Source organism: Euprymna scolopes, chromosome 45, assembly GCF_053919585.1.
Source record: "Euprymna scolopes isolate OS-2025 chromosome 45, ASM5391958v1, whole genome shotgun sequence".
NCBI lineage: Eukaryota > Metazoa > Mollusca > Cephalopoda > Sepiida > Sepiolidae > Euprymna > Euprymna scolopes.
Window position 1 is genome coordinate 70,979,595 of NC_136526.1, and position 26,062 is coordinate 71,005,656.

The following is a 26,062-nucleotide window of genomic DNA, read 5'->3' on the forward strand; positions in this document are numbered from 1 at the left end:
TGTTGTTTCATTTAATGTTTTATTTGCATGTAAAAGAGTCACAGACGTCACAAAAAATATTGTCTCTTTCAATACTTTAATCACGGATGTGACATTAGGATTGTTTGCCATGCAAAAGAGCCACATACTTCACAAGAAAATGTTTGTTTTCAATGTTGTAATCGCATGTGTGACATCAGCGTTGTTCTCCATGCAAAAGAAGAGCCACATACTTCACAAGAGAATGGTTTCTCCCCAGTGTGTGTGCGCATATGACTCAACAGACTTGTTTTCAGGGCAAAAGTCGAGTCACACTCTTTACAAGTAAATGGTTTCTCCCCAGTGTGTGTGTTCATATGCCTCGCCATAGTTGATCGCTGTCGAAACAATGAACCACATATCTCACACGAATAGGGTTTCAATCCAGTGTGTATCAATGCATGCTTCCGCAGACTTGAGTTTTGTGAAAATGAAGAACCACATTCACCACATGAATATGGTTTTACTCCTGTGTGCGTTCGAATGTGCTTCTGCAAATATTGTTTCTCTGAAAAGCAAGCACTACACACATCACAGGAGTATGGCTTTTCACCAGTATGACCTCGCACGTGTTTCTGCAAATATGATTTTTTTGCAAAAGAAAAGCCACAAACTTCACAAGTATGTGTCTTCTGGCCAGAATGTATTTCCATGTGTGATAGTTTACTCGATTTACGAGCAAAACAGAGCCCACACACTTCACAAGAAAATGGAGTCTCTCCTGAATGTGACCTCATATGGTCTAACAAATTGTATTTGCTTTTAACTGAATAGCAACAAACACCACAAGTGTATGGTTTCTTTCTTTGCATCGGTTGTTTATATTTTTTTGTTTTGTCTTTTGATAAAACGGAATCAGAATAGGGTTCATCTTTACATTGTTTTGTTTTGTCTTTTGATAAAACGGAATCAGAATAGGGTTCATCTTTACATTGTTTTGTTTTGTCTTTTGATAAAACGGAATCAGAATAAGGTTCATCTTTATATTGTTTTGTTTTGTTGTTTGATAAAACGGAATCAGAATAGGGTTCTTCTTTATATTGCTTTGTTTTTTCTTTTAATAAAACGGCCTCAGAATAGGGTTCATCTTTATATTGTTTTGTTTTGTCTTTTGATAAAGCGGCATCGGAATAGGGTTCTTCTTTATAATGTTTTGTTTTTTCTTCATCTCCACCATCAAATTGCAAGTTCTCTTTCAATATTGAAACACGAGACATTTTAGCCCAGTTTGTTTTGGTATATTTGGCTGAAGACATTTCCATATTTAAAGTCATAAAATGCAATAAAGAATCTCTTCTTGCTGGAAAATCTGAAAATATATAAGAATATTAATTTTTTTTAAATTTCTTATATAAATAGGAGAAACATAAAGAGAAGACAGGAGAGAGAAGGGGAGATAGAAATTTTAATACAAAGATATCACACATAATTTCACTTCTATTTAAGTTTATATGACCCCCAAGCAATGCCAGCTATTCCTGCTAGTCTATAATATAAATATCAATTAATATGTTTTCCATGCTGTTCCTCTACCCTATGCATTCCTAAATAGTTATCAATCTGATACTATCCAGGCTCATTATTGCTTAAATTTGCTGATATGTTTCATTATATTTTACTATAGTCCATTAGCGGTATGAGCATGGGGTTCATCTCTGCCATCAAATTGCAAATTCTCTTATAATGTAGAAACATCAGACATTTTAGCACACTCTGCAAGTGCTGGCTTATGGTTACAAATTTGGAATAGATGCTATTGTGTGAAATAATTCAATTTTATCTTAATAGCTATATATATATATATATATATATATATATATATATATATATATATATATGTCACTATAATAATTTTTATATATAAACCTGTCTGGTACCATAGGTACTTAAGCTTTTATGCATTTTTATTCTCATAGCATTTATATGCTGGTTACCATGTAACAGAATAGATCTTATAATTTTATTATTAAATTTACTCATGTATATTTTTAATATTTCATTTGTTTATATTTTCTTTTTCTTATTTTATATATTAGTATAAATAGTAACTGTATTGTTCTACAATTTTGTTATTGAGGAAGTGATATTTTCCAGCGGAGAGTCAGGTATTTTATTTCTGTTTTTAAATCTCTGAACAGCTACATGGTAGGCAGCTGAGGATCCCTGTTATCTATTTAACAATTTTAGTTAAGGTTTCCTTTTTTTCATCCTTATATAGGTCAATTCTCTTTTGTAATGTAAACTTTTTAGAAGTCGGATTATTTAGGGGTTTTTTCCTGGAAATTAAACTGCACTCTTTATTTATATTTTTACATTTTTTACTCAAAGCTTCTTTAGACTATATATATAACAATGGTTTAATCAAGGAATATATATATATATATATATATATATATATATATATATAAACAAATGAAGTCTATATTCTGAAGTTCCTGATGTTGACCATCTTATAATTTATTCCACTAATAATGTTAACATTCACAATTCTTAACAGCAACTGTTTTAAAATGCAAAATCATTCATTTAATTATAACATCAATTAATGAATCTATTCTGCCCTTAACTCACCAGAAGAAATAGCAACTATTAATCCACCAAAAAAGAATAAAATGTATTTGGACACGATTACAAAATCCAAAATTTGGAAGAGAAAAATGGCATAATCCTATATATAATAATTTGATTGCATAAATTCCCCTCTGGACCATAGTACACTAGGTTTGCTCCAACAGAGGCCACATACAAATTTATTATGACCAGACTAATAGCCAGTATATTATGTAACTTTCGGACACCATCTTACACACATTTATCCGCGATATTAAAATCTTAAAATTCTATCCTAGGAGAAACCTCATCATGATCACAAAGTAGCTGTTATTTTTTGCTTTAAATTAAAAGTACCACTCCCACTTCTAGTCAACACCAGGAGATATTCTGCATCATGGTCATATATGAGGTTTCACCCTAATTTTCTGGCTCATATATTTATGCACATACCATAATCTTTCCCTTTCCTGACCCCCCCCCAAATGATGTCTCCTTCCTCACATTTCACAAAATCTCATTGGCTGACAACTATTCGTTTATTCTAGAATTAATGAATTTTCATTCAAAACAGAACGCTCCAGAGATAAACACAAATATGACTTCCTGATTAGATTAAGCAACCATTTAAAATAAAATACCCTGATTACAAACATATTAAGACATCAAAACATGTTCATAAGCCACAACTGTTTTCATTTATACATAAAATGTACTGTATGCTAGCTGTTTGTACACAGCATTATAGCATGATACATATATTGCATTTAACTACAGCATACATGTTTTCCGACACACATTGATAGGCATAATTTCTTCCTTTTCTAAAAGCTATATTAAACCTTATTATACACTTATTAAGAAATAAAAATAATTCATTAGGCGATTATTGCAGTACACACCAGGCATTTGTGTGATTTGGAAACCTTTAAACCTTTTTAAAACGTTTAATTTTTTTTTATAACATTTTCACCCCAAACAAGGTAAATCGCCACTTTGATGTAGTGGGCTACAATCAGGGCCATAAGCTACAGGGGTAGTATGTAGGGAGTTGGGCAGCAAGATGTTGGTTACGTTACACTTGAACTTCTGCATGTCAGTACAGTTGGGGAAGCAGGGAGTCGGCAGGGAATTCCAAAGGCTAGCTGTTCTGGGGAAGAAACTACTGGAGTAGAAGGCTCTCTTACATCTAGGGATCTCTATTGTGAAGGGGTGGGATTTAACTGCTTGTCGGGTTTGTCAGGAGTATTTACGTCAAGGAGGCATAAGTGCTTGCAGTTCGTCAGAGCATTCACGGTTAAATTACTTGTAGAACAGGCAGAGGGATGCAACATTTCGTCGATGGGACAGAGGTTGAAGTTTAGATGACAGTTCAGGACCTATTAGGTTGGCGACTCTCTTTTGGAGCTTGTCCAGAACCGAAAGACTAGTAGAAGATTCACCAGCCCAAATATGACAACAATACTCCATACATGGACGAATGGTGGCCTTATAGAAGTACAGGATAGATTTGTTGCCACGTAGGGATGTCCTTTTCTCTTCCCTGCAACCTCTTTCTCACAGAAGAAATGTTGCAAGTTTGTCTCTGCTTTATCGTTATTTTCATGGCAAGTGCTCGGCTGAGCTCCAATCTATGGTCCCCCCCCCCAAACTTTCACAAGAAACACCCGTCTACCAGAAATCACTATCAATAATTTACTCCACTCTTTATCTGCACCTACACCTAAACGTAGATTCCATGAGCAAAGCTTCTTTATTAGAATTACACGCCTATGGAATTGTCTTCCATTTTCCTGCTTTCCAGCTGATTACAATATGGTTGTCTTCAAGTCTAATGTAAACAAGTTTTTGATCAGCCGTTTGATATAAGTTAACAAATTCACCAAATTTCTATTACTAACGATTACTATATTGTCCAATTTCTACTGTACACTCTTTAACCCTTATCCTCGAGTGGCCTCAAGGCCTTTATAAGTGGTGATACCCATGTAAAAAAAAGGATACTTTCGGGCATTAGTAGCTTTCTAGCTTGGTAGAGAGAACCTACCTTCTTCACAGCGATCCTGGCAATACTCTCAATGTAATTGTTCCAACTCATGTTTCCTGTGAACGTTAGGCCGAGGAGTTTAAAAGATGTACTTTCAAATAAAGAGTCTTTGGCCATTGCTATTGGTGGTAGAGAAGGTTTCTTGTAATTATTGAAGGAAACAATTTTAGTCTTGGCAGCATTGAATGTGACCATCCAATTTTGTCCCCATTCCACTATAGACCGGAGATCATCCTCTAGTGTTTCTGCCATTTCTTTAGATATGTGTTCATTTGTTTTCCTGCCGTGTGTTATAGAGCGTGGTGTCATCAGCATATATGTCAGCGAGGTCATTTATGAATAGTAGGAATAGTAGAGGTCCAAAGATAGACCCCTGAGGTACTCCCGCATTTATATCATATTGTTTAGATGTATGACTGTTGAGGACAACCTGGATTTTTCTATTATCTAAGAAGGATTTAATTATCTTGAGTCGGAGTCGGAATTTTTTTATCCAACTCCTACTCCTTAAGTCCAATGAATTTATTTTTTACATGTTTTTCTGTTTGGTTTTACCAGTTTTTTTTATTACATTTTCTAACCAAACAAGGCACATTGCCACTTTGATGTAGGGGGCTACTATCAGGGACCTAAGTTTCAGGAGTACTATGTAGGAAGTTTAGCAGCAAAATGTCGGTTCACGTTACACTTGAACTTCTGCATGTCAGTACAGGGCATTTTCATCAAGCGAATACAAGAGTTTGTAGTTCATCAGAGCATCCACCATTAAAATACTTGTAAAACAAGCAGAGGGATGCAACATTTCGTCGATGGGGCAGGGGCTGAAGCTTAGATAACAGTTCAGGATCTCTCAGGTTGGCGACTCTCTTTTGAACACTGTCCAGAAGTGAAAGACTAGTAGCAAATACATCAGCCCAAATGTGACAGCAGTACTGGATACATGGGCGAATGGTGGCCTTATAGAGATACAGGATACTTTCAGGAGTAAGTAACTTTCTAGCAGCAGCCTTGGCAATGATATCAATGTATTTATTCCAACTCATATTCCCTGTGAACGTTAAGTCGAGGAGTCTGAATGATATACTTTCAGGTAATGTATCTTTAGCCATAGCTAATGGTGTTTGGTAAGGTTTCATGTAGTTTTTAAAGGAAACAAGCTTTGTCTATGCAGCTTTGAACGTTACCGTCCATTTCTGACCCCATTCCACTACAGACTAAAAGTCTTCCTCTAGGGTTTCTACCATTGCCTTAGATATGTGCTAATTAGTTTTCCCCAAGTGCCTGCTATAGAGCGTGCTGTCATCAGTTAATATATACATCTCAGAGACAATTTTATCAGGTAAGGATCGATCCCTGAGGTACACCTGCATTTATCATATTGTTTGTACATACGCCCATCGACGACAACCTGGATTCTTCTCTCATTTAAGGATTTAATTATGTTAAGCATTCGTCCAGTAATACCATAGATTTTATTTTCATGAGAAGACCATCGTGCCATACACTGTCAAAAGCCTTAGATATATATAGGGCTACTTCCCTGCCCTCCACTTCTTATTCAGTGCTTGGTATATACGTTCAGAGATTACAGTTAGTATATATGCAGTAGAACGGGCTTGCCTAAATCCATATTGATTGTCAAACAGAAGTTTAGCAGCTGTAAGGTGGTGGACTAGAGCTTGATTAATTAAAGACTCAAATATTTTGGTGAAAAGCAGGAGGAGGTTAACTGGGCAATAATTTAATGGGTCAGTTCGTTCGTGAGAGATTTTGTAAACTGGTACCATAGAAGCAATACTCCAGCTGTCAGGAAAGCAAGATTCGTTAAGACATTTCTTAAAGAGTTTATAGAGGACTGGAGCAACCTCAGCAGAGCATCTTTTTAATAGCACAGCCAGGATGAGATCAGGTCCACATGCTTTTGAGGTGTCTGTGTTTTTTATGATATCGTGTACTCAAGAAGGGGTGATTTTCAGATCATCTAGTGTAGTTTCTGTTCACAGAAGAAAATCAGGGAAGGAATGGTTTGCCGGGTCCAAGGTAGAGTTTGAAGGAAGATAACGAACAAACATGTTAGCTTTCTCAGCTGTTGTGCAAACAACTTCATGATTTTTGGATAGTGAGGGAATTATTGATTGCCCATTATTTACTACACTATTGTAGATTTTCCAGAAATGATGAGTTCCTAATTTCTGCGCTTCAATGCGTTTCCTGGTGGTTTCAGTATATTCACTCTTAACTGTTGCTACTTCTTTCTTACAATTACTTCTAGTTCTATATACTTTGTCTGTACAGGACTTATGCTGGATAAATCTATGCTATACATGTTACCTCTGAGCAGTGGCAGCTGCGCAATTAGAAGTAAACCATTGAGGAGAGTGTGGTTTGCTATAGAACTTCCATGTAGGAACATATGCTTCAATTGCTGCTTTGAACCATTCAGTAGTTTTATTTGCGCACTATTCTGCGAGTAGAGAAAAGATATTTCACCATGGGGCGTCTCTGATGTGATCTCTAATGGCATCCCAGTCAGCCTTATTTTAGTACGTTTTCTAAGTGCTATCAAAGAGTTACGGCTCCTGTACTGTCAGTTGGAAACAGCAACCAGCAACCATCAAACTGGTACCGTCAAACCTGTCCAACAGGAGTAGCCCAGTCCAATCATATTAGCATATATGGTAAATAAGCACTTCCAAAATGCCCAGGTATAAGACAAATGTCGGGGACGGCATTCATTGCCCTAGTCAGGAAACAAGGCTAAGCACTGGGCGTCTCTAATGAGTCATTGTGGCCGCACCTCTGTTCCTAGCTAATAGGCAAAGAAGGAGTATGTAGTATAGATATGCAGAGTCTATCTACTCCTTAAGCAGTTTAGGTTTGCAAACCGGTGATTTGATCAAGTCACCAGCTCTAGGGAGGTTGTTGTCCAGGAATGAGGAGGCCTTCTTCCCCTATTTGGTGCCAAGACATATGAGGTCAGTAGCACAGGTTTACAAATTGGAGTTTTCCTTATCCTAGATGGATGACCTAACCAGATCTACTGGTTCATTAGCACTGAGAGGGTTTTCTCTGCACCTGATTTCAAAGCTAGGTATTTCTATGCTCCTGCATGGATAGTTAGGAATGATAGTTAGTATCAAAGAATTAGTATCTGCTTTGAAGTTACACTCCTCAGAATAGGATTATGATTCGTTACCTTTTTAAAGGAGGTATGTATGAGTATGGGGTGTAGATTAAAGGTGAATATCTACTAGGGTTAAGAAAAGATCAAATATGGTTTGTGGATTAGTGACTAATTGGAAAATTATATTATAAAGGTTAAAGTACATTTCGAAATGTACTTTAGGTGTTAGTTTTCAAGTAAAGATAATCACCAGTACTTTATCCCATCTAATGAAAGAAAGATATAGTTGCTAGTTAATATAGATCCCTTATAATCTGGGCACAAAATGTGGCTATTAGTTATCTATTTTATAGATATTCTATAGGTTAAGCTAATGCATCCCTTAGCAATAGAAATCTATAGATGTTTAGTATTTATCGATTTTGAAAAGGTCAGCCCACTAAAGTTTAGGACTGGAAGTTAAACCCTCCTCCCAAGGTATGTGCAAAGTATTTTTATCAGCTTTGGGAGAAGAGCAATTGTTATGTCTTTGTACAGTTGAAATAGAAGAGACGATATAACTTACAAGAATACAGCATTACTATGCAATATAGATATACATGGATTTGGGGAGGATTTAAGAGTATAAGGATTTTTAATGTTTATCATGCATAACAGACAGGAAGGCGTCTTGGAGGCAAAGCATTATCCCTTTAAAGCAGACATTTAAAAATAACATTTGTACTAGTTCATACTCAATATCTTCATCCATGTGGGGGTGCAGAAATACCTGGTGTAGAAACCAGGTGCATGGTTAACCCTCTTGGTGTGATGGACCCATAGATCTTGTCAGATCATCCATCTAAGAAAAAGAAAACTCTGATTACAAAATTGAGAGAGGGAGGCCTCCTCAGTCATGATTGACAACCTTTGTGGAGCTTGTGACTCAAATTCCCAGCTTGCAAACGTAACTTGCTTAAGGACTAGATAGGCTCTTCCTATCGCCAGCTTTCACATGTCTTCTTTGCCTATTAGCCAGGGCAGAGGTACAATACCAGGGACTCACCAGAGTCACACTGTGCTTGGCCTTATTTCCTAACTAGGACATTGAACTCTGTTCCCCTATTCCCTATTTTAAATTTCTCTTTCTCTCAGAAACTGAGAAAATTTGCTTGCATGCCACTTGTGCTCACTAGACTTGTTTGGGCTGGTCTTGTCTGAGAGGTTGAGGGTAACTGATTGACAGCTTGTCTTGCTGCTGTTTGCGACTGACTAGGAGCCCTAACTCTTTGGTAACACTTAGACTGGCTGCTCTATCATCAGATATATAATATCAGGATAGTTGTAGTGCCATGTCGCACATGGAAAGGGATCCTGCTGCTATATCTGGTTGGCTTTCATGAGATCACACATTCTAGACTGGACTCGGCTAATGGACCACTGTGTGTATACTTGGCGTCAAAACAGGCACACTTTGCTCAACACTCTTCCCCATACCTAAGATTAAATAAAAACATAATTAAATGACAACCCAAACAAATATCACGATAAACCCAGACAACCACCCAAACAAAACTAATTTGCCTCTGTCTTTGAGGCTCACTTTCATATCCGTGGACTTAGGGGTAATCTAGATGATGTAGACTCCCCGGATATCTTAGCATTGAGTGAAACAAACTTACACTCCAACTACTTTAACATGACAGGATACCTCCCTCTTTGCCGTAAGGACTCGGATAGATGTATGCATGCGCTTAGAGTTTATATTCGTAGCACCCTCCCTTAAACTAGAAAGAGAAATCTTGAATCAAATGACCAGGCTTTTATGTGCTTTCGACTAACATTTCATCACTGCATTAGTTACTTATATTTTCTCTGCCGTTTTTCCTCAAGTCAGGATTGTACCATAATCAATCATGTCTCTGATAGTATAGATGCAGCACTCTCCTTGAATAGTAATGTCCGAATACATGCGTTTGGTAACTTTAATGTCCACCATAAAAATTGGCTTGGTTTCTCAGGTTACACAGATGCAGCTGGATGCTCCACTTATAGCTTCTCTATAACCCATTTCCCATAGACAGTAATGTTTCCAACTGGCCTACCAGATCGTGTACCTCCTCAGACTTCACTTCTAGACCTATCCCTCACCACAGTACCTAAGGATTGTGTGACTAATGCCCACAGTCAACTTGGAAATGCAGACCACCTAGTGGTATCAGTTTACATCTCATTTAAATCCCAACCTCAAGATGAGGAATCATTGCTCAAAACCATAAGATACTACAACAGGGCTGACTGGGAAACCATTAGAGAACACATCCGAGATGCCCCATGGACCGATATCTTCTCTCTTCCTGCTGAACAGTGTGCCAACTGAATGGTGCAAAGCGGGAATTGAAGCACATGTTCCCACACAGAAGTATTATAGCAAGCCCCACTCACCCCCCCCCCGTGGTTTACTACAGATTGTGCAGCTGCTATGGCACAAAGACAGCATGCATTCTGCTAGTTTGTACATCATAAGTCAAATACAAATAGGCAAAATTCATAGATGCAAGAATTCATTGTAAGAGAGAAATAGTGACAGCCAAAAGAAAGCATGCTGAAATAATCAAGGATGCATAGAATCGCCAAAGATAGGAATTTGTGATTTCTAAAAAATCTATACTAGTGTAGTGAATAAAAGACAATCAGTAATTCCTCCACTGAGCAACAACCTGAAGGTTGCATGCACAGTAACAGAGAAGGCGGAAATGCTGTCCTGGCGATTGCCTCTAACTCCACCCTAGAGCCAACAGACAACTCCCTCTGAAATTTCCTTATGTGAACTGAAGCCACATTAGATGATGTAAAAACACCCCTTCTCATGTCCGTGATATCATAAAAAACTTGGACACCTCAAAAGCATGTGGGCCTGATCTCATCTCTGCTATACTAATTAAGAAATGTTTAACTGAACTAGCCCCCATACTTTCCAAGCTCTACAATAAATGCCTTGCTGAATCTTGCTTCCCTAATAGCTGGAAGATAGCCTCTATGGTACCAATATACAGGAATTCTGATGAAAGAACAGACCCTCTCAATTATCTCCCAATTAATCTCTTCCTCCTCTTCACTAAAATCCTTAATTAAGCAAACACTAGTTCACCACCTTGCAAATCTTCTCTCTGACAAACAGTATGAATTCAGGCAATGTCGTTCTACTGGATATACTTTAACATTTATCTGTGCATGTATTTACCATGTACTGGATAAAGCGGGTGGGGCCACAGCTATAGCCCTTGATACATCCAACGCCTTTGACAAAGTCTGGCACAAAGGGCTGCTAATGAAAATTAAATTGTACGTTATAACTGGATGTATACTAAATATAATTAGATCCATCTTAGACAATAGAAGCATATAGGTTATCATGGATGTACATACATCCAAACAGCATAACATTAATGCGGGAGTCTCAGGGGTCGATCCTTGTACCATTATTATTCCTGATATTCAAAAACGACCTCCCTGATAATATTGTGTCTGAGATGGGTATATTTGCTGATGATACAATGCTGTATAACATATATCAGGGAAGAACAGATGTACATAAATCTAAGTAATAGCAGAATCATTAGAAAATGACCTCCAGACCATAGTTGAATGGGGACGCAAATGGATGGTAACATTTAATGCTAGTAAAACTAAGCTGCTCTCCTTTAACAATTACAAGACGCCTCTCGAACCACCTATATTGATGAAAAATAACACCCTACATGAGAATTCTATCTTCAAACTCCTTTTTTGGGAATGTTTTACCATATTTTACTTTGTGAGCAATATGCCCTGGAACAAATACATAGAGAACATTGCCAAAATTGCTGCAAAGATGGTGGGTTCCCTCTATCGAGCTAGAAGACTACTCACACCTGAGAGTATCTCGTACCTCCACAAGGCCACAATTCATTCATGCATGGAGTATTGTTTTTACATCTGGGATGGTGCATCTACCACTAACCTCTCCATCTTGGAAAGGTTCCAAAAAAGAGTTGTCAATCTAATCGTTCCTACTTTATCAAATAAACTCCAGCTCTTGTCCAATCGTCACAATGTTGCATCTCTGTGCATGTTTTAATGGAATGTGTTCTGATGAACTCGTTGCACTTGTACCCCGTACATATCCCCAACAAACCCGTTTAGCAATAAGATCTCACGCCTTCACTGTTGAGGTCCCTAGATGCCAAAACGCTTTCTATTTTAATAATCTCTTCCCTTGAGAAGCTAGACTTTGTAATTCCCTTCCTGCTACTGGCTTTCCTGGTCATACTGATATGCAGAAGTTTAAATGTAACATAGCCCGACATCTTGCTAATCATTCCTAGACATGGTCCCAAAAAGTGGCCTTTTTCGTCCAAGTGGTGATATGCCTTGTTAGGAGTTAACATGAGTAAAATAAATAAATAAATAAAGCTGGTTGAGTGTATATGTGAGTATATTTATCATGCAAGTGAATATTAAACATGAAAAATGATGTATATGAAAAGTAATTATAAAATGCATGCTGAATAGGTGTGGGAGGCTGGTATATGGATATACAGAATAGATTTCCACATAGGGGTCAAGGAGTCGGGAGTCGGAGTCAGAGTCTAAGATATCAAAGGAGTCTGAGTCTGCATTGTAGGAATTCAAGGAGTTGGAGTCAGAATCGGACTTTCATCATCTGACTCCACAACCCTGATATCTAGAGCTACCGCTCTACCCTCCCCTGCTTTGTCCAGTGAATGGTATATACGTCCAGATATTACAGTTAGGATGTTTGCTGTGGAACGAGCCTTCCTAAATCCATATTGTTGATCAGTCAGAAGTTCCATATCTGTAAGGTGATAGACCAGAGCCTGGTAAATTATGGACTCAAAATATTTTGGCAAAAAGTGGGAGGAGGCTAATGGGGTGGTAATTTACTGAGTCAGTTCTTTCGCCAGAATTCTTGAAAACTGGTACCACAGAAGCAGTTTTCCAGCAGGCAGGAAAGCAAGATTCATTAAGGCATTTGTTGTAAAGTTTGGAGAGGACTGGAGCTACTTCGGCGGAGCATTTTTTTAATAGCACAGCCGGGATGAGATCAGGTTCACATGCTTTTGAAGTGTCAAAATTTTTATGATAGCATGCACCTGAGAAGAGATGATTTTCAGATCGCCTAGTGTGGCGTCTGTTCGCAAAGGAAAGTCAGGAAGGAGGTGATTAGCAGGGTCTAGTGTGGAGTTGGAGGCAAACCGACTGGCAAGCATGTTAGCCTTCCTGATTGCTGAGCAAACAAGCTCATGATTGTTGGATAGTGGGGGAATAGTTGATTGCCCATTATTTACTACACTGTTGTAGATTTTCCAGAAGTCACAGGTTCCTAATTTCTGTGCTTCGATGCTTTTTTGGTGGTTTCAGTAAATTCTCTTTTACCTGTTGCTATTTCTTTCTTACAGTTACTTCTGGCTTCTATATACTTCTGTCTGTTTGAACTGGACTCATGTCAGTTAAATCTGTGGTATGCATGCTGCCTTTGCGCTATGGCAGCTGCACAAGTAAAAGTAAACCATGGTAGAGAGTGGGGCTTGCTATAAAATTTCCGCGTGGGAACATGTGCTTCAATTGCCATTTTGAATCATTCAGTGGTCTCCTTGGTGCACTGTTCAGCAGGAAGTGAAAAGATATTTTGCCATGGGGTGTCTCTGAGGAGATCTCTGATGGCTTCCCAGTCAGCCTTTTTATAATATCTTGTTGTTTTGACCAATTGCGCTTCGGTTTTGGCTCTTGAGTTTAGGCCGATTTCAACCATTGTCACTGCATGATCGCCGTTCCCAAGTGGGCTGTGGGCATTCGTTACACAATCATTGGGAATTGTGGTCAGAAACAGATCTAGAAGTGAAGCGTGTTGTTCTTGCTGGTCTGGGAGTATGAGTGACTAAAATTCTTTCCTTACAGGCTAAATAAAAAAATACAAACTGATTACACCATTGTTGCAGTACAGATCAGGCTTCAGTGTGACTTGGAAGCCTTTAAACTGTCTATAACGCTTACTTTCTTTTTCCTTACTACCACTGACTAAGGTTCTTCACTTATACACTAAATAGAAAAGTAAAAACAATTGATTATACATTTATTGCAGTACAGACCCAGCATCTGTGTTATTTGAAAGCCTTTAAACTGTCTAAAACGTTTTTTCTTCTTTCTTAAGACAACTGACTAAAATTCTTTTCTTATATGCTAAATACCAAACTACATTACTACAGTCAAGTCACAAATTTTGTGTGCTTTTGGAGGCTTTAAACTGTGCTTTATTTGATGATTGAAAATTAAACATATTAATTATTAAAAATAAATTGTTGCTTTACTTTTAATGTAGATATTGTTCTCGAAAACTAATATTACAGAATGACGTTTCACAATGATTATATGTGTTTCATTTTATAATTAAATTTCATGAATATTGACCAACAAAAATAAACTGTTGCTTCACTTTTACAATAGATATACTTTTGTTTACGTTACATGATTCCAGCAAATGAGTCCCTTTCAATGATTCCATGATTCCAGTTTGCTTAAAGCAGTTATGTTTTAGGGTCATAATGTCAAATGTTCATCATAGAGCAGTCGGTTAAAGCATTTCCGTTCTTTGCACCACCTTTTACAACTAGCGTTGAACTTTGATCCTGAACTCTGCAGCTAATTTCCTCCCCCTCTATAACAGGTTATCGCTGCTATTTACATTGTTTTTAGAGTGTGGATTAATTTTTTTTTTATATTTTTGAGATATACAAATAGGTCAAAAAAACAAAATAAATTGTTTTTCCCTAATTCACCATAATTTTATTTACACGAAAGTAGCTCACTAAACATATTAAATTGTTTGAGCCTAATTTCCCCCATTTTCATTTCCTTTCAAGTATATAATCAATATTTCAAAATTATACAATAATTTTGTTTCTTTAGTCTAACATTTAACATTTAAAAAGGTTTACATTGTTTCAATCTCTAAATTGTTCTATTTATATAGTTTATAATAGAAAAAAATCCTGTATATATTAATCAAAATAAAAAAGAATTTTTTATCATTTAGAAAAACCATTCAGTTTATACTGTTCCTTTTTTCTGCTTACTTAAAACTGTCAATTTCTGAAAAACTGTGTACATCTTTACATGGTAACGTACATGTGACTACAGGAATTTAGTTCACTTTAAGTGATAGAGGGTTTGAAAGATTTTGCCACCTTAACTCCAGTCTTGCCAACAAAAACACCATGCACTAAACAATACGCTGAATCATATCCTGCCCACCAGCTTAGTCTGCACGAGCCAAACAACACTACAACCACCAATTTTTGTTGTTCGTTCATAGAATTTGGCTTAGGATTCCTGATAGCAATTAGCAAACTCACATTTATGGCAAATTTTGTGACAACCTCACCCTCACTCACAAAATTGAGTGTCAATTCCGAAAGCCATTCTTGGGGGTGTCTATTCCAAAAGCCATTTTTAACATGAGGAGATTGGGGGTTGGCTAACAACAAAAACAACAACAGCCATACTTTAAATTTCACGCAGGGGATGCATGCTAGCACCAGGCAATGCTAGTTAACGGGTCCTGTGAGTAAAAGATAAAATAAAAGATAATTTCAACTTCTCTTCTAATTTTCAGATTTTACATAATCATCTCGAACTATGTAAGCACCTATGCATTGTGATTGATATATAAAGAATTTTGTTATTAATTCTTTTTATTTACTCTTTTGTTGATTCGTAGTCAGAATTCGACTTGATTTTTAAAAATACAGAAAAATCTTGATGATGTACAAACTTGTTATGGAATGAAAATGTAATATTCCAAAACTCGTGTAAATTTAAAACCAACACAAAGTCAAGTATCTGCAGAATGTCTTCTTGGTTCCTCCTCTTCTCTTTTCTCTCTCCCAACAATCGAACACAGCATATAATAACAAAACTCTAAAGCACGTCTGACAGCACTGACTTCTGCCAACAGTCTGCCCCTCCTCTTAACAACACAGGCTTTTTATATCGCAAAATCGTTCACCTCTATTTGCATATTCTTCTAACTCACGTGATCACTACTCTATAAATAAGAGTCTTGACCATTTCTTTTCTTTCTTTTTATTTATTTTTGGTGACCGACCCGCACGTGGTCTATCCAGGTAAGTCACGCATTTCTCCACACTCCCCCCTGATCTCATGATCACAAACAGGACATGCGGGCAATCGTCGTTGGCGGGTACTCCTTCGAAGAAGCACTTCCTCATTGCTGTTTTCTTCATTACCACCATCATTACTACCAGTCTGTTCCATTATCCCGTCTCGTGGTTCCATAGGCGGTGTCTCACAATCAGGGTATGGGGGCAGTATCCGTCTTTGTCGGGTACTTCTCCGAAGATTTGGAGGCGTCATCTCCTCGGTATGCTCCATCATCCCTTCTCGCGGGGTTTCGCAATCACGGGGGGTGGGCAGTATTCGTCTCTGTCGAGTATTTCGATGAGGCATTACTTCCTTGTGTCCATCGCTCTCCTCACTATTGTCATCAGTATGTCCCATCATTCCCTCATCTGGTTCTGTTGGTGGTGTTTCTATGCTCACCTGAAGGGGCAGTAAGTGATCAGGATCATCTCTGAACGGTGTGTGATCCTCCTCATCGTCCTCAGAATCAGAATAGGTATAACAAGGGCGGATATCTTTTACGTGACGTGGTATGCCACCAATCAACATGGTCTGAGGACTTATGATTTCGTCTATTTTTCCCCGGAAAAATTTCGTAGTGCACCCAGCATTTGGGGGTTTTATCCAAACAAGGTCTCCCACCTGATATGGTGTATTGACAACACTCACCACTGATGGTATGGCATCAACTCCTTTCACACGCTGTTCATATTGGTAAATCCCATTGGCTGGTGCAGTTGCTGGTGTTGCATTGTCCTTGGGTGTTATATTATACCAGTACACAGCTTCTGGAATAGAGCACTGCGTCCTGGCTGCAATTCTTTTGATGGTGCGGTGACACCGTTCTGCTATACCATTACCCTCGGGATAATATGCACACCGATAATGCATTTTAATCCCCCATTCGTGCACGAATTTCTGAAATTCTTGACATCGAAATGTGGCGGCATTATCAGTCAGAATTTCAATCGGGGCACCACGTTCAAAAAAGACGGCTCTCAACTGTTGTATAATGCTGGCTGCATCCTGTCGTGTCAACAGGCGCCATATTGTGAAACGCGTCGGGCCACAATCCGTCATGGTCAAAAAATGTTTGCCCCCATAATGTGTTATGTCCATCCCTACTCGCTGCCAGTTGCCCTCCACCTCGAGCTTCCCTTTTTGCCATTGGGATGGTGCCGGATCAATTCTCTGACACTCTTCACACGAACGTATGGCTGCTTTCACTGATGCTTTTGTAGTTGCAGGGCATACTCTTCGGACAAAATATGCAGTCCTCTGAATTCCAGGATGTCCAATCTGCTGGTGTATCATACGGATCTGGTCAGGTGTTAATTGATCCGTTACAGTCGCGCATGTTTGTTGTTGAAGATCGGATCCCTGCCTCATTGCATCGATCCACCTCTTTGGTACTCGAGTCAAGCTATCAGCCAAATTCTGCATCGACAAGACTAACGTAATGTCTACCTGCAAGCTGTATTCGTCAACTAGACGCTTAATTATTGCTAGTCTCCTTCGTACTAGCATTTCACTTGCAGCTCTAGTCTTAACTCGAGCCTTTCCAGTCAAGGTGTCGGTTAACCAATGGTAAACACACAATGAGTCAGTGTGGAGATGCACAACATTAGTCTGCCATTGCAATGCGAGATTAAGACCTTTTAACGTGGCATCAAGTTCTGCCAAATTTATATGTTGGGCATCATTTTTCGGACGAAGCCAGCATGCATCTTCCACAACAACACCTAGTTGCTCCAACACGACACCTGTAGCCAACGAACTTGCGTCAACCCATGCATTTAGTTCGTTTCCAGACACTTGCCACTCACCCCGGGCAGGGTCATTCCTATGCACTCTGGACAACATTTCAGCCATCATTTGTTGGAGAGAATCATCATCCGCAACATCGTCCCATCCTTTTGTTACTGTAGTCACTCGTCTTTTCACCACTCCTGTTGCCGATCGGAGCCATCCACAGACAGGTAGATGTCCTACCAATTTACCACAGATAGAAAACACAGTACGTCTTGTTAATACATTGGGTAACTTTGGAAGTGGGCTCCCTCGTTTCCATCGCAACGTATTGCCCTCCTCCCAGACCTCGAGGCCTAGCACGGGCACTCCATCCTTTAGGCGCTTAGGGTCTTTGCTTATTAACCCAAACGCTTTCAGTTTTATTCGAACTGCATCCGCAGACATTATGTCCTCATTAACATAGATGTCATCTATGTAGGCTGAAGCAGTTTTTGCTGTGGTCTCATCCTGCATCAAAACAGTTTTAATAATGGTTGTCATAATCAAGGGTGCTACGTTTAGGCCAAAACCCAAACGTGTCAAACAATATAGTTTTCCCTTGAGTAGTACTGTCTGAAACGGCCATAATGACTCATGGACACGTATCTGCAGGTAGGCCCTCTTTAGATCCAGAAGTGCTACATTGCTCCCTTTTTGACGCCACTCTCTCAGTTTAGCAGCGCACACATCTGCGTTTCCGGTAAACGCATCAACATGCCGATTCAACTCTCGGTAATCCATTACGGGACGAATTTTTTCTTTGGTAGGTTGTTCAACAGCCATGAGCGGAATTAATCCCTTGGGTGGTCCCAGACGTTCCTGTGGGTATGGTATTAACCAACCGTTGTCAATCCACATCTGAAGTTCTTCTTCATATGCGGCCCTATTCTTGGTAGAAACTGCATACTCTGGAATCGTGTTGCACAGCCGATCTGGTTCCTGGCCCATGGCCCATTTCCACTTTGCAGTCCACACCCTTTCGTTGTCATCAAATGTAGCACAGAAGTCCTTTTCTTCAATCGACATGGCTGCACAGACGTCTTTCCCTTCTCCAAGCCTGATACCTCTAGCTGCTGTGATTGTAACGCCTCCTAGTGCTTGTATTGCATCAATTCCAAGCAACATGTCGTAGCCAAGGGGTTTCTCCTGCATCACCAGAACGTCAACTTTAGCTGTGTCACCCTTCTCAGTGCAGATTGTGACTGTCCCTTCACCACAACATACCCGTGATAAGCCATTGATGGTCATAACGCCGACTGGGTTCCTCTGCCACACCGGACAGCAATGGGCACTAACTATAGACCGGGAACACCCCGTGTCTATAAGTGCTGAACACTGCACATCATCAAGTTTAACGCTAATGACAGGCAATCCTGTGTTTATTGGTTGGCAGGGGGCAAGGGTAGCGATAGTACCTTGCCCCCAACTTCGTTTCCCGAACAGTTGCGAGATATGTGCCCAAACTTATTGCAGCGATAACATTGCACTGGTCTCTTTGATTGTGGATATACACCTCTCCTACCACTCCGGCACTCTTTAGCAAAATGATTGGCCTCCCCACATTTATAGCACACTGGGGTGGCATGCTTATTACTATCTGGAAGAGAGTCCACATTGCCTCCATGTCGAAAACGAGCTGCTGCTGCAATTGGTTCCTGTTCCTTACAGATGTTTCGAGCTCGGGCCAATAACTCATCAGTTGACAATTCATCGATTCTTGATGATGCCCGCAACAGTTTACTGACCTCCTCGGGTAGGCCTACCAAAAAAGCACAGCTTAATATTTTATCGTTGACCCCACCAAACGGTACAGATAATTTTCGCAGGTCGGCTAGGTACACGTCGACTGTTTCCTTGGGTTGAAGTGTCCGGCTCGTGAACTGTTGCCACGCAACAAATGGATCTGTACCAAACGCTGTATACAGGCTCTGCTTGATTTCATCCCAGTCTGGTTCATCCCCGAGTTGTTGGTAGACTGCATAGGCCCCTCCGGTTAGCCTCAAAGGGATAACTGTGGCTGGTTCTTTAATTTTGCACAGTTTACAGATTTTCTCTGCCTTTTCAATCCATTCAACGACAGCCGGTCCAGTGGTAGATCCGTCGAACTCGGGTATTAAGCGAATGTCGAATCTGTCCATTGTTAGTAACCGCACACCAAGCGCCGAAATAGCTTAAAACCAACACAAAGTCAAGTATCTGCAGAATGTCTTCTTGGTTCCTCCTCTTCTCTTTTCTCTCTCCCAACAATCGAACACAGCATATAATAACAAAACTCTAAAGCACGTCTGACAGCACTGACTTCTGCCAACAGTCTGCCCCTCCTCTTAACAACACAGGCTTTTTATATCGCAAAATCGTTCACCTCTATTTGCATATTCTTCTAACTCACGTGATCACTACTCTATAAATAAGAATCTTGACCATTTCTTTTCTTTCTTTTTATTTATTTTTGGTGACCGACCCGCACGTGGTCTATCCAGGTAAGTCACGCATTTCTCCACATTTCTCGTGTAAATTGATAGTTTGTTTTTATATAGAAATAGCGCTAAATATTTCTTGTTTTCCAAACCTGAAAACTGCTGTGTCTTTCAGCCTCACACCCCAGAACTCTCTTTTAAAGGGAACTTTAGATGATGTTGATTCATTTCTCCTAGTAAACACCCTGGATATCTTAACACTAAATGAAAGTAATCTACATTCCTACATTCCCTCTAACCACTTTAACATGCCTAGTTATCTCCCACTTTACCATAAGGACTCAGACAGTCATATGTACGGACTTGGAGTCTATATTCGAAACACCCTTTGATTAGAGAAACAAAACTAGAATCAGACAACCAGGCCTTCATGTGTTTTAAACTTAACATGCAACATAACATTAGCTACTTATATTTTCTCTACTGCTCATCATCGACTCAGGACTGTACCCTAATACACAGTCTTTGGCAGCATAGATACATTACTCTCCCTCGATACTAGCATACAAGTACATGTATTTGGTGACTTCAATGTCCACCAAAGTAACTGATTTGGATTCTCTACTTACATAGATGCAGCTGGTAGCACAACACATAGCTTCTCTATATCTCATTCCCTATCACAGACAGTTTCATTTCCAATACCTTTCCCAGACCAGAAAGATCAACATGCCTCACTTCTAGATCTATTTCTGACAACAGTTCCTGATGATTATATAACAAATGCCCACAGCCCACTCGGGAATGCTGATCACGCTGTGATAATGGTAGAAATCACCCTAAATTCTTGACCCAAAACTGATGAGCCACTGCTCAAAACGTATTATAAAAAGGCTGAGTGGGAAGCCATCAGGCATCTCATCAGAGATGCCCCATTGGGAAAAATCTTTTCTCTTCCTGTTGAAATGTGCACAAAGGAGACCACTGAATGGTTCAAAACTGCAATTGAAGCACGTTTCTATGCAGAAATTATATAGAAAGCCCCACTCTCAGCAATGGTTTATTTCTATTTGTGCAGCTGCCATTGCTCAAAGGCAGCATGAGTACCACAGATTTAACTCACATAAGTCCAGTTCAAACAGACAGAAGTTTATAGAAGCTAGAAGTAATTGTAAGAGAGAAATAGTGACAGCTAAGAGAGAATATACTGAAACCACCAGAAAACGCATCAAAGCACAGAAATTAGGAACCTGTGATTTTTGGAAAATCTACAGCAGTGTAGTAAATAATGGGCAGTCAACAATTTCCCTAGTATCAAACAATCATGAAGTTGTTTGCATGGCAACCAAGAAGGCTAATATGTTTGCCAGTTGGTTTGCCTTAAACTCCACATACGACACAACAAACCACTCCCTCCATGACTTTTCTTTGTGAACAGACTCCACACTAGACGATCTGAAAATCACAATTTCTCAGGTGCATGGTATCATAAAAAACCTAGACACCTCAAAAGCAAGTGAATCCTATCTTATCCCGGTTGTGCTATTAAAAAATGTTCTGCTGAGGTTGCTCCAGTTTTCTCCAAACTTCACAACAAATGCCTTGACGGTCATACATCTAAACAATATAATATAAATGTGGGAGTAACTTAGAGGGCTATCCTTGGACCTTTATTATTCCTAATATTCATAAATGACCTCCCTGATAAAATTGTCTCTGAGATGGGTATATTTGCTGATGACACCATGCTCTATAACAGGCACAAGGGGAAAACAAATGAACACATATCTAAGAAAATGGCAGAAACACTATAGGAAAACCTCCAACCTGTAATGGAATGAGGACAAAAATGGATAGTAACATTCAATGCTGCCAAAACTAAGCTTGTTTCCTTCAATAATTACAAGAAACATTCTCTCCCACCAATAGCAATGGTCAAAAACACATTACCTGAAATCTGAAATAGATACATTGAGAGCATTGCCAAGGCTGCTGCAAAGATGGACTCTCTCTACCATGCTGGAAAGCTACTCATGCCTGAAATTATCTTTACCTCTATAAGGCCACCATTCGCCCATCTATAAAGTACTGTTGTCACATTTAGGCTGGTGCATCTGCTACTAGTCTCTCACTCCCAGACAGGGTTCAAAAGAGGGTCGCCAACCTTAAAGGTCCTTTACAGTAATATAAGCTTTAGCCTCTGTCCTATCAACGAAATGTTGCATACCTCTGCCTGTTCTATAAGTATGTTAATGGTGAATGCTCTGATGAACTACAAGTACTTGTACCCCCTTGATGTAAATACCCCTGACAAACCCTAGAAGCAGCTAAATCCCACCCCTACACAGTAGAGATCCCTAGGTGTAAAAAGCCTTCTACTTCAATAGTTTCTTCCCCACAACTGCTAGACTTTGGAATTCCCTTCAGGGATTCTGCTTTTCCAACTGTACTGACATGCAGAAGTTCAAGTGTAATGTGAACAGACATCTTGCTACTTATCTCCCCTCATAATGCAATTAATGTTCCCGATAGTAGCCCCCTACTTCAAAGTGGCACTGTGCCTTGTTTGGGATGAAAATTGAATTTAAAAAAAAACAAAAAAACTTTCCTCTTCTATCACCAGTTTTCTGTTTTGGGCAAAAGCATGGCTGCCTATCCATCTGAGTTTGGTCTTTTATCCCTCTGAAGTCTTGGGAATTCTCATGGTTAGTCTCACGTTTTTCTCAATAAAACCAACGATACCTACTCTTTCCTCTCCCAGTCCCTGTGTACCAACAGCAGACCTTCTGTCTTTTAGAGGTGAAAAATTACTACTACAGAACCGAATAAACATTTTACATTAAATAAAAACACTAAAAAACTTATCCAGTGAGGTAGAAAAATAACTATCTTGCCTTTGGTCTTAGACCAAGATCACAGTGTAGTATCTGTTCTGATACTACACTTCATTTTTTGCTGTCCTCAGTGGGGGAGAAATCCTTCTAGACTGAGATAATTTTTATTTTTTGTTATTATCCAAAGTGCCCATTTTGGGGGGAGCTGGATTTTCCCCACATTAAAAATCGACCTTGTGTCTAACTCTGCCTTCGTGGGGAGGCAAGTAAATAGGAAATTTATTTGTTATGTATTTGTTTTTGGACAACATTTGTGTACTTCTGCGAATTGTAATAGAAACCTTATAAATAAATAATTGGCTTTCGTTAAGACTCACATTTTTGGAGGCAGTTTTGTACTTATGCATGACTATGTTCAATAACTCTAAAGGGGTCAGCATCCCCTTTACACCATCATTAATTTCAATTAATGCCAATCCATTTACCGACATTTGACAAGTTCCATTTATGTTTGTTTACAATATCACGACGATGAATTTCCTGGAAAAGTCATTATTGGTTAATATTTATGCACTTTTTGAAACACGCTATATTTTTAAATAGTATTTCCAAGTTAAATTCAAGTTTTTTTATATCTTTTTATTAAATTGTTAGGTGAAAGTACAGAATAGTTACAAAATACCCTCCCCTCCTCATGTTAAGATTGGCTTTCTAAATAATAACGTTATTTATTTCAGCTCAGTTTAAAAAGTGCATAAGAACCTCCCCCCACCCCAAGAAAAATAACCAGGTTCGTCTGAATATTTTTAAACAGGCAGACATTAATCAGAACTGACTTCTCAGGGTGTCCATATAACGTCAGGGTTTAACCAGCTTCGTCCAAAGGAGGAAGTTTCATGGGAGTATGAAATTCACAAGCGGTCCCCAGTCGCATGTATGTAAGTATGCATGCATATATAAATATATATATATATGTATTTTTTTTCAGACATCCCATGGCTACTCCAAGTAAAAAGAAGTACCGACAGTACTCCGTTGAATATTTGTCTTATGGATTTATTCCAGCACCACATAATGAATCAAAACCAATGTGCCTCACATGCATGGATGTACTTTCAAATGATAGCATGAAACCTTCTAAGCTAAAAATCCATTTAGAAAAGAAGCACACAGGAAAGAAAGATAAACCAGTAGAATACTTTAAAAAACTTTGTGATGATTTTCAAGCTCAAAAAACACTGTCTCAAGTGTTTAATAACAAAGTGAGTAAAATGAGTGATGGTTTACTGGCATCAAATAAAATTAGCAAAATAATAGCAAAGGTAGGAAAACCCCATAATGTTGGCAATACAGTAATTCTACCAGCAGTGTCTGTTATAATTTCGTCAGTTATGAAACAAAATGCCACTGAAATTACTAATTCCATCCCTTTACGCAAATCTTCTGTGTCACAACGCATTGATGAAATGGCAGCTGTAGAAGAAGAATTGATAGCCCATTTGCAATTGTAACATTTTGCCATTCAACTTGACGAATCCAATTTAAGAGATAATGGGGCCATTTTATTAGCATATGTTAGATTTAACAGTGATGAAGGACCCGAAGAGGAAATGCTTTTTGCTAGAAGTCTTGTGACAGACACAAAAGGTAAAACGATTTTTGCAGAAGTTGTTACTTATTTCCAGGAAAACAACATTCCACTCAAAAATATAATCGCTTGTGCTACTGATGGTGCACCTTCGATGACAGGCAGATATACAAAGGTTTTATTACACATTTAAAAAAAGGAGTCCCGCAAGTATTTTGTATTAACTGCATGATACACCGTCAACACTTACTTGCAAAGAAAATGAGTGCACGTCTGCATGATGCCCTTACTGTCGTAATACAAGTAGCTAACCATATTAAATCAAATTCTCTCAGAGACCGCCTTTTTTATGAATTATGTAAGCAAAATGGAGAAGAGTTACATACAGAGGTGAGATGGCTATCAAAGGGGAATTGTCCAGTGTTTCATTGCACTTTGGGATTCTATTATTTCCTTTCTTGCTAACACACAACTTGGAGAACAGCTGCTTGCAAATAAATGTGATGCGTTTTTCTTATCAGATATATTTGAAAAACTGAATTCACTTAATAAACAGCTCCAAGGAAAAGATTCTGATCTGATATCTAGTAAAAGTGTTATTGCTGCTTTTCTGAAGAAACTACAGTTGTATATGAATAATATAAGGCGTCGTGCATTTGAACAGTTTCCTTGTTTGGCCTCTGTTAGCAGCGATTTGCAAGATGAATCCATATGAATATATGCTGAATGGAAAATATGCATGCAGATATGCAAACTCGGTTTAGTGAGCTACTCATGATGGTTATACCGATTTGGGTTTCAATTCCTTTCGAAGTTAATGCTGCCGATACAGACATATCTTTGCAAGAGCCTCTCATTAAATTACAAAGTGATGAAATTATGCATGCAAAATTCAAAGATAGAAAGTACAATGTACGGAAGACTTTGCTCTGGGATAAAGCATAGCTCTACGTTATTGCTTTTCCAACATCTTATCTTGTTGAATCTGGATTTAGTCGTGTTTCTCAACTCTTATCAAAAGCTCGCAATAGACTTGACATTGTGAAAAGAGGAGACCTTCGACTATCATTGACATCGATGGAACTAGATATAAAGGAACTCGCTGAGCAACATCAACCACAGGGATCTCACTGAATAAAAATGCCTATCTCTTTTTTTTTTTTAATTACACATTCCACTTTAATTGTTTATCAAAAATTTTGGTACTCATGCTGAGAGGGATCCGTGCTGAAATAATAACGTTATTATTTAAGAAGCCATTCTTAACATGAGGAGGGGAGGGTGTTTTGTTCCTATTCATTCTTCTAGAGTTATCGAACATGGCCAAGCGTAAATACAAAACTGTCCAATTGGCTAATTTCACACATCGATAACCAAAACGAAACCTTACGCGCCCATGTTATAAAAAAGAACACGAACGAATTAAATTCAAGTAATACTTGCATTTTGTGCAGAAATCTGATTTCGAATGGCTTTTCAGCTTTAAAATCCAACAAAAAGAAAAAGAAAATG

General features: G+C 38.7%; 1 protein-coding gene across 1 annotated transcript; it reads right to left on the reverse strand.

Moving 5' to 3' along the window:
* Positions 1 to 26,062, reverse strand: LOC145269889 (uncharacterized). Its single transcript, XM_080125640.1, has 2 exons — positions 25,994 to 26,062; positions 1 to 1,327 (listed from the first exon to the last, which is right to left on the reverse strand). Exon 2 carries the CDS (start codon positions 1,290 to 1,292, stop codon positions 150 to 152), a length of 1,143 nt encoding a protein of 380 aa, XP_079981766.1. The 5' UTR covers positions 1,293 to 1,327; positions 25,994 to 26,062; the 3' UTR covers positions 1 to 149.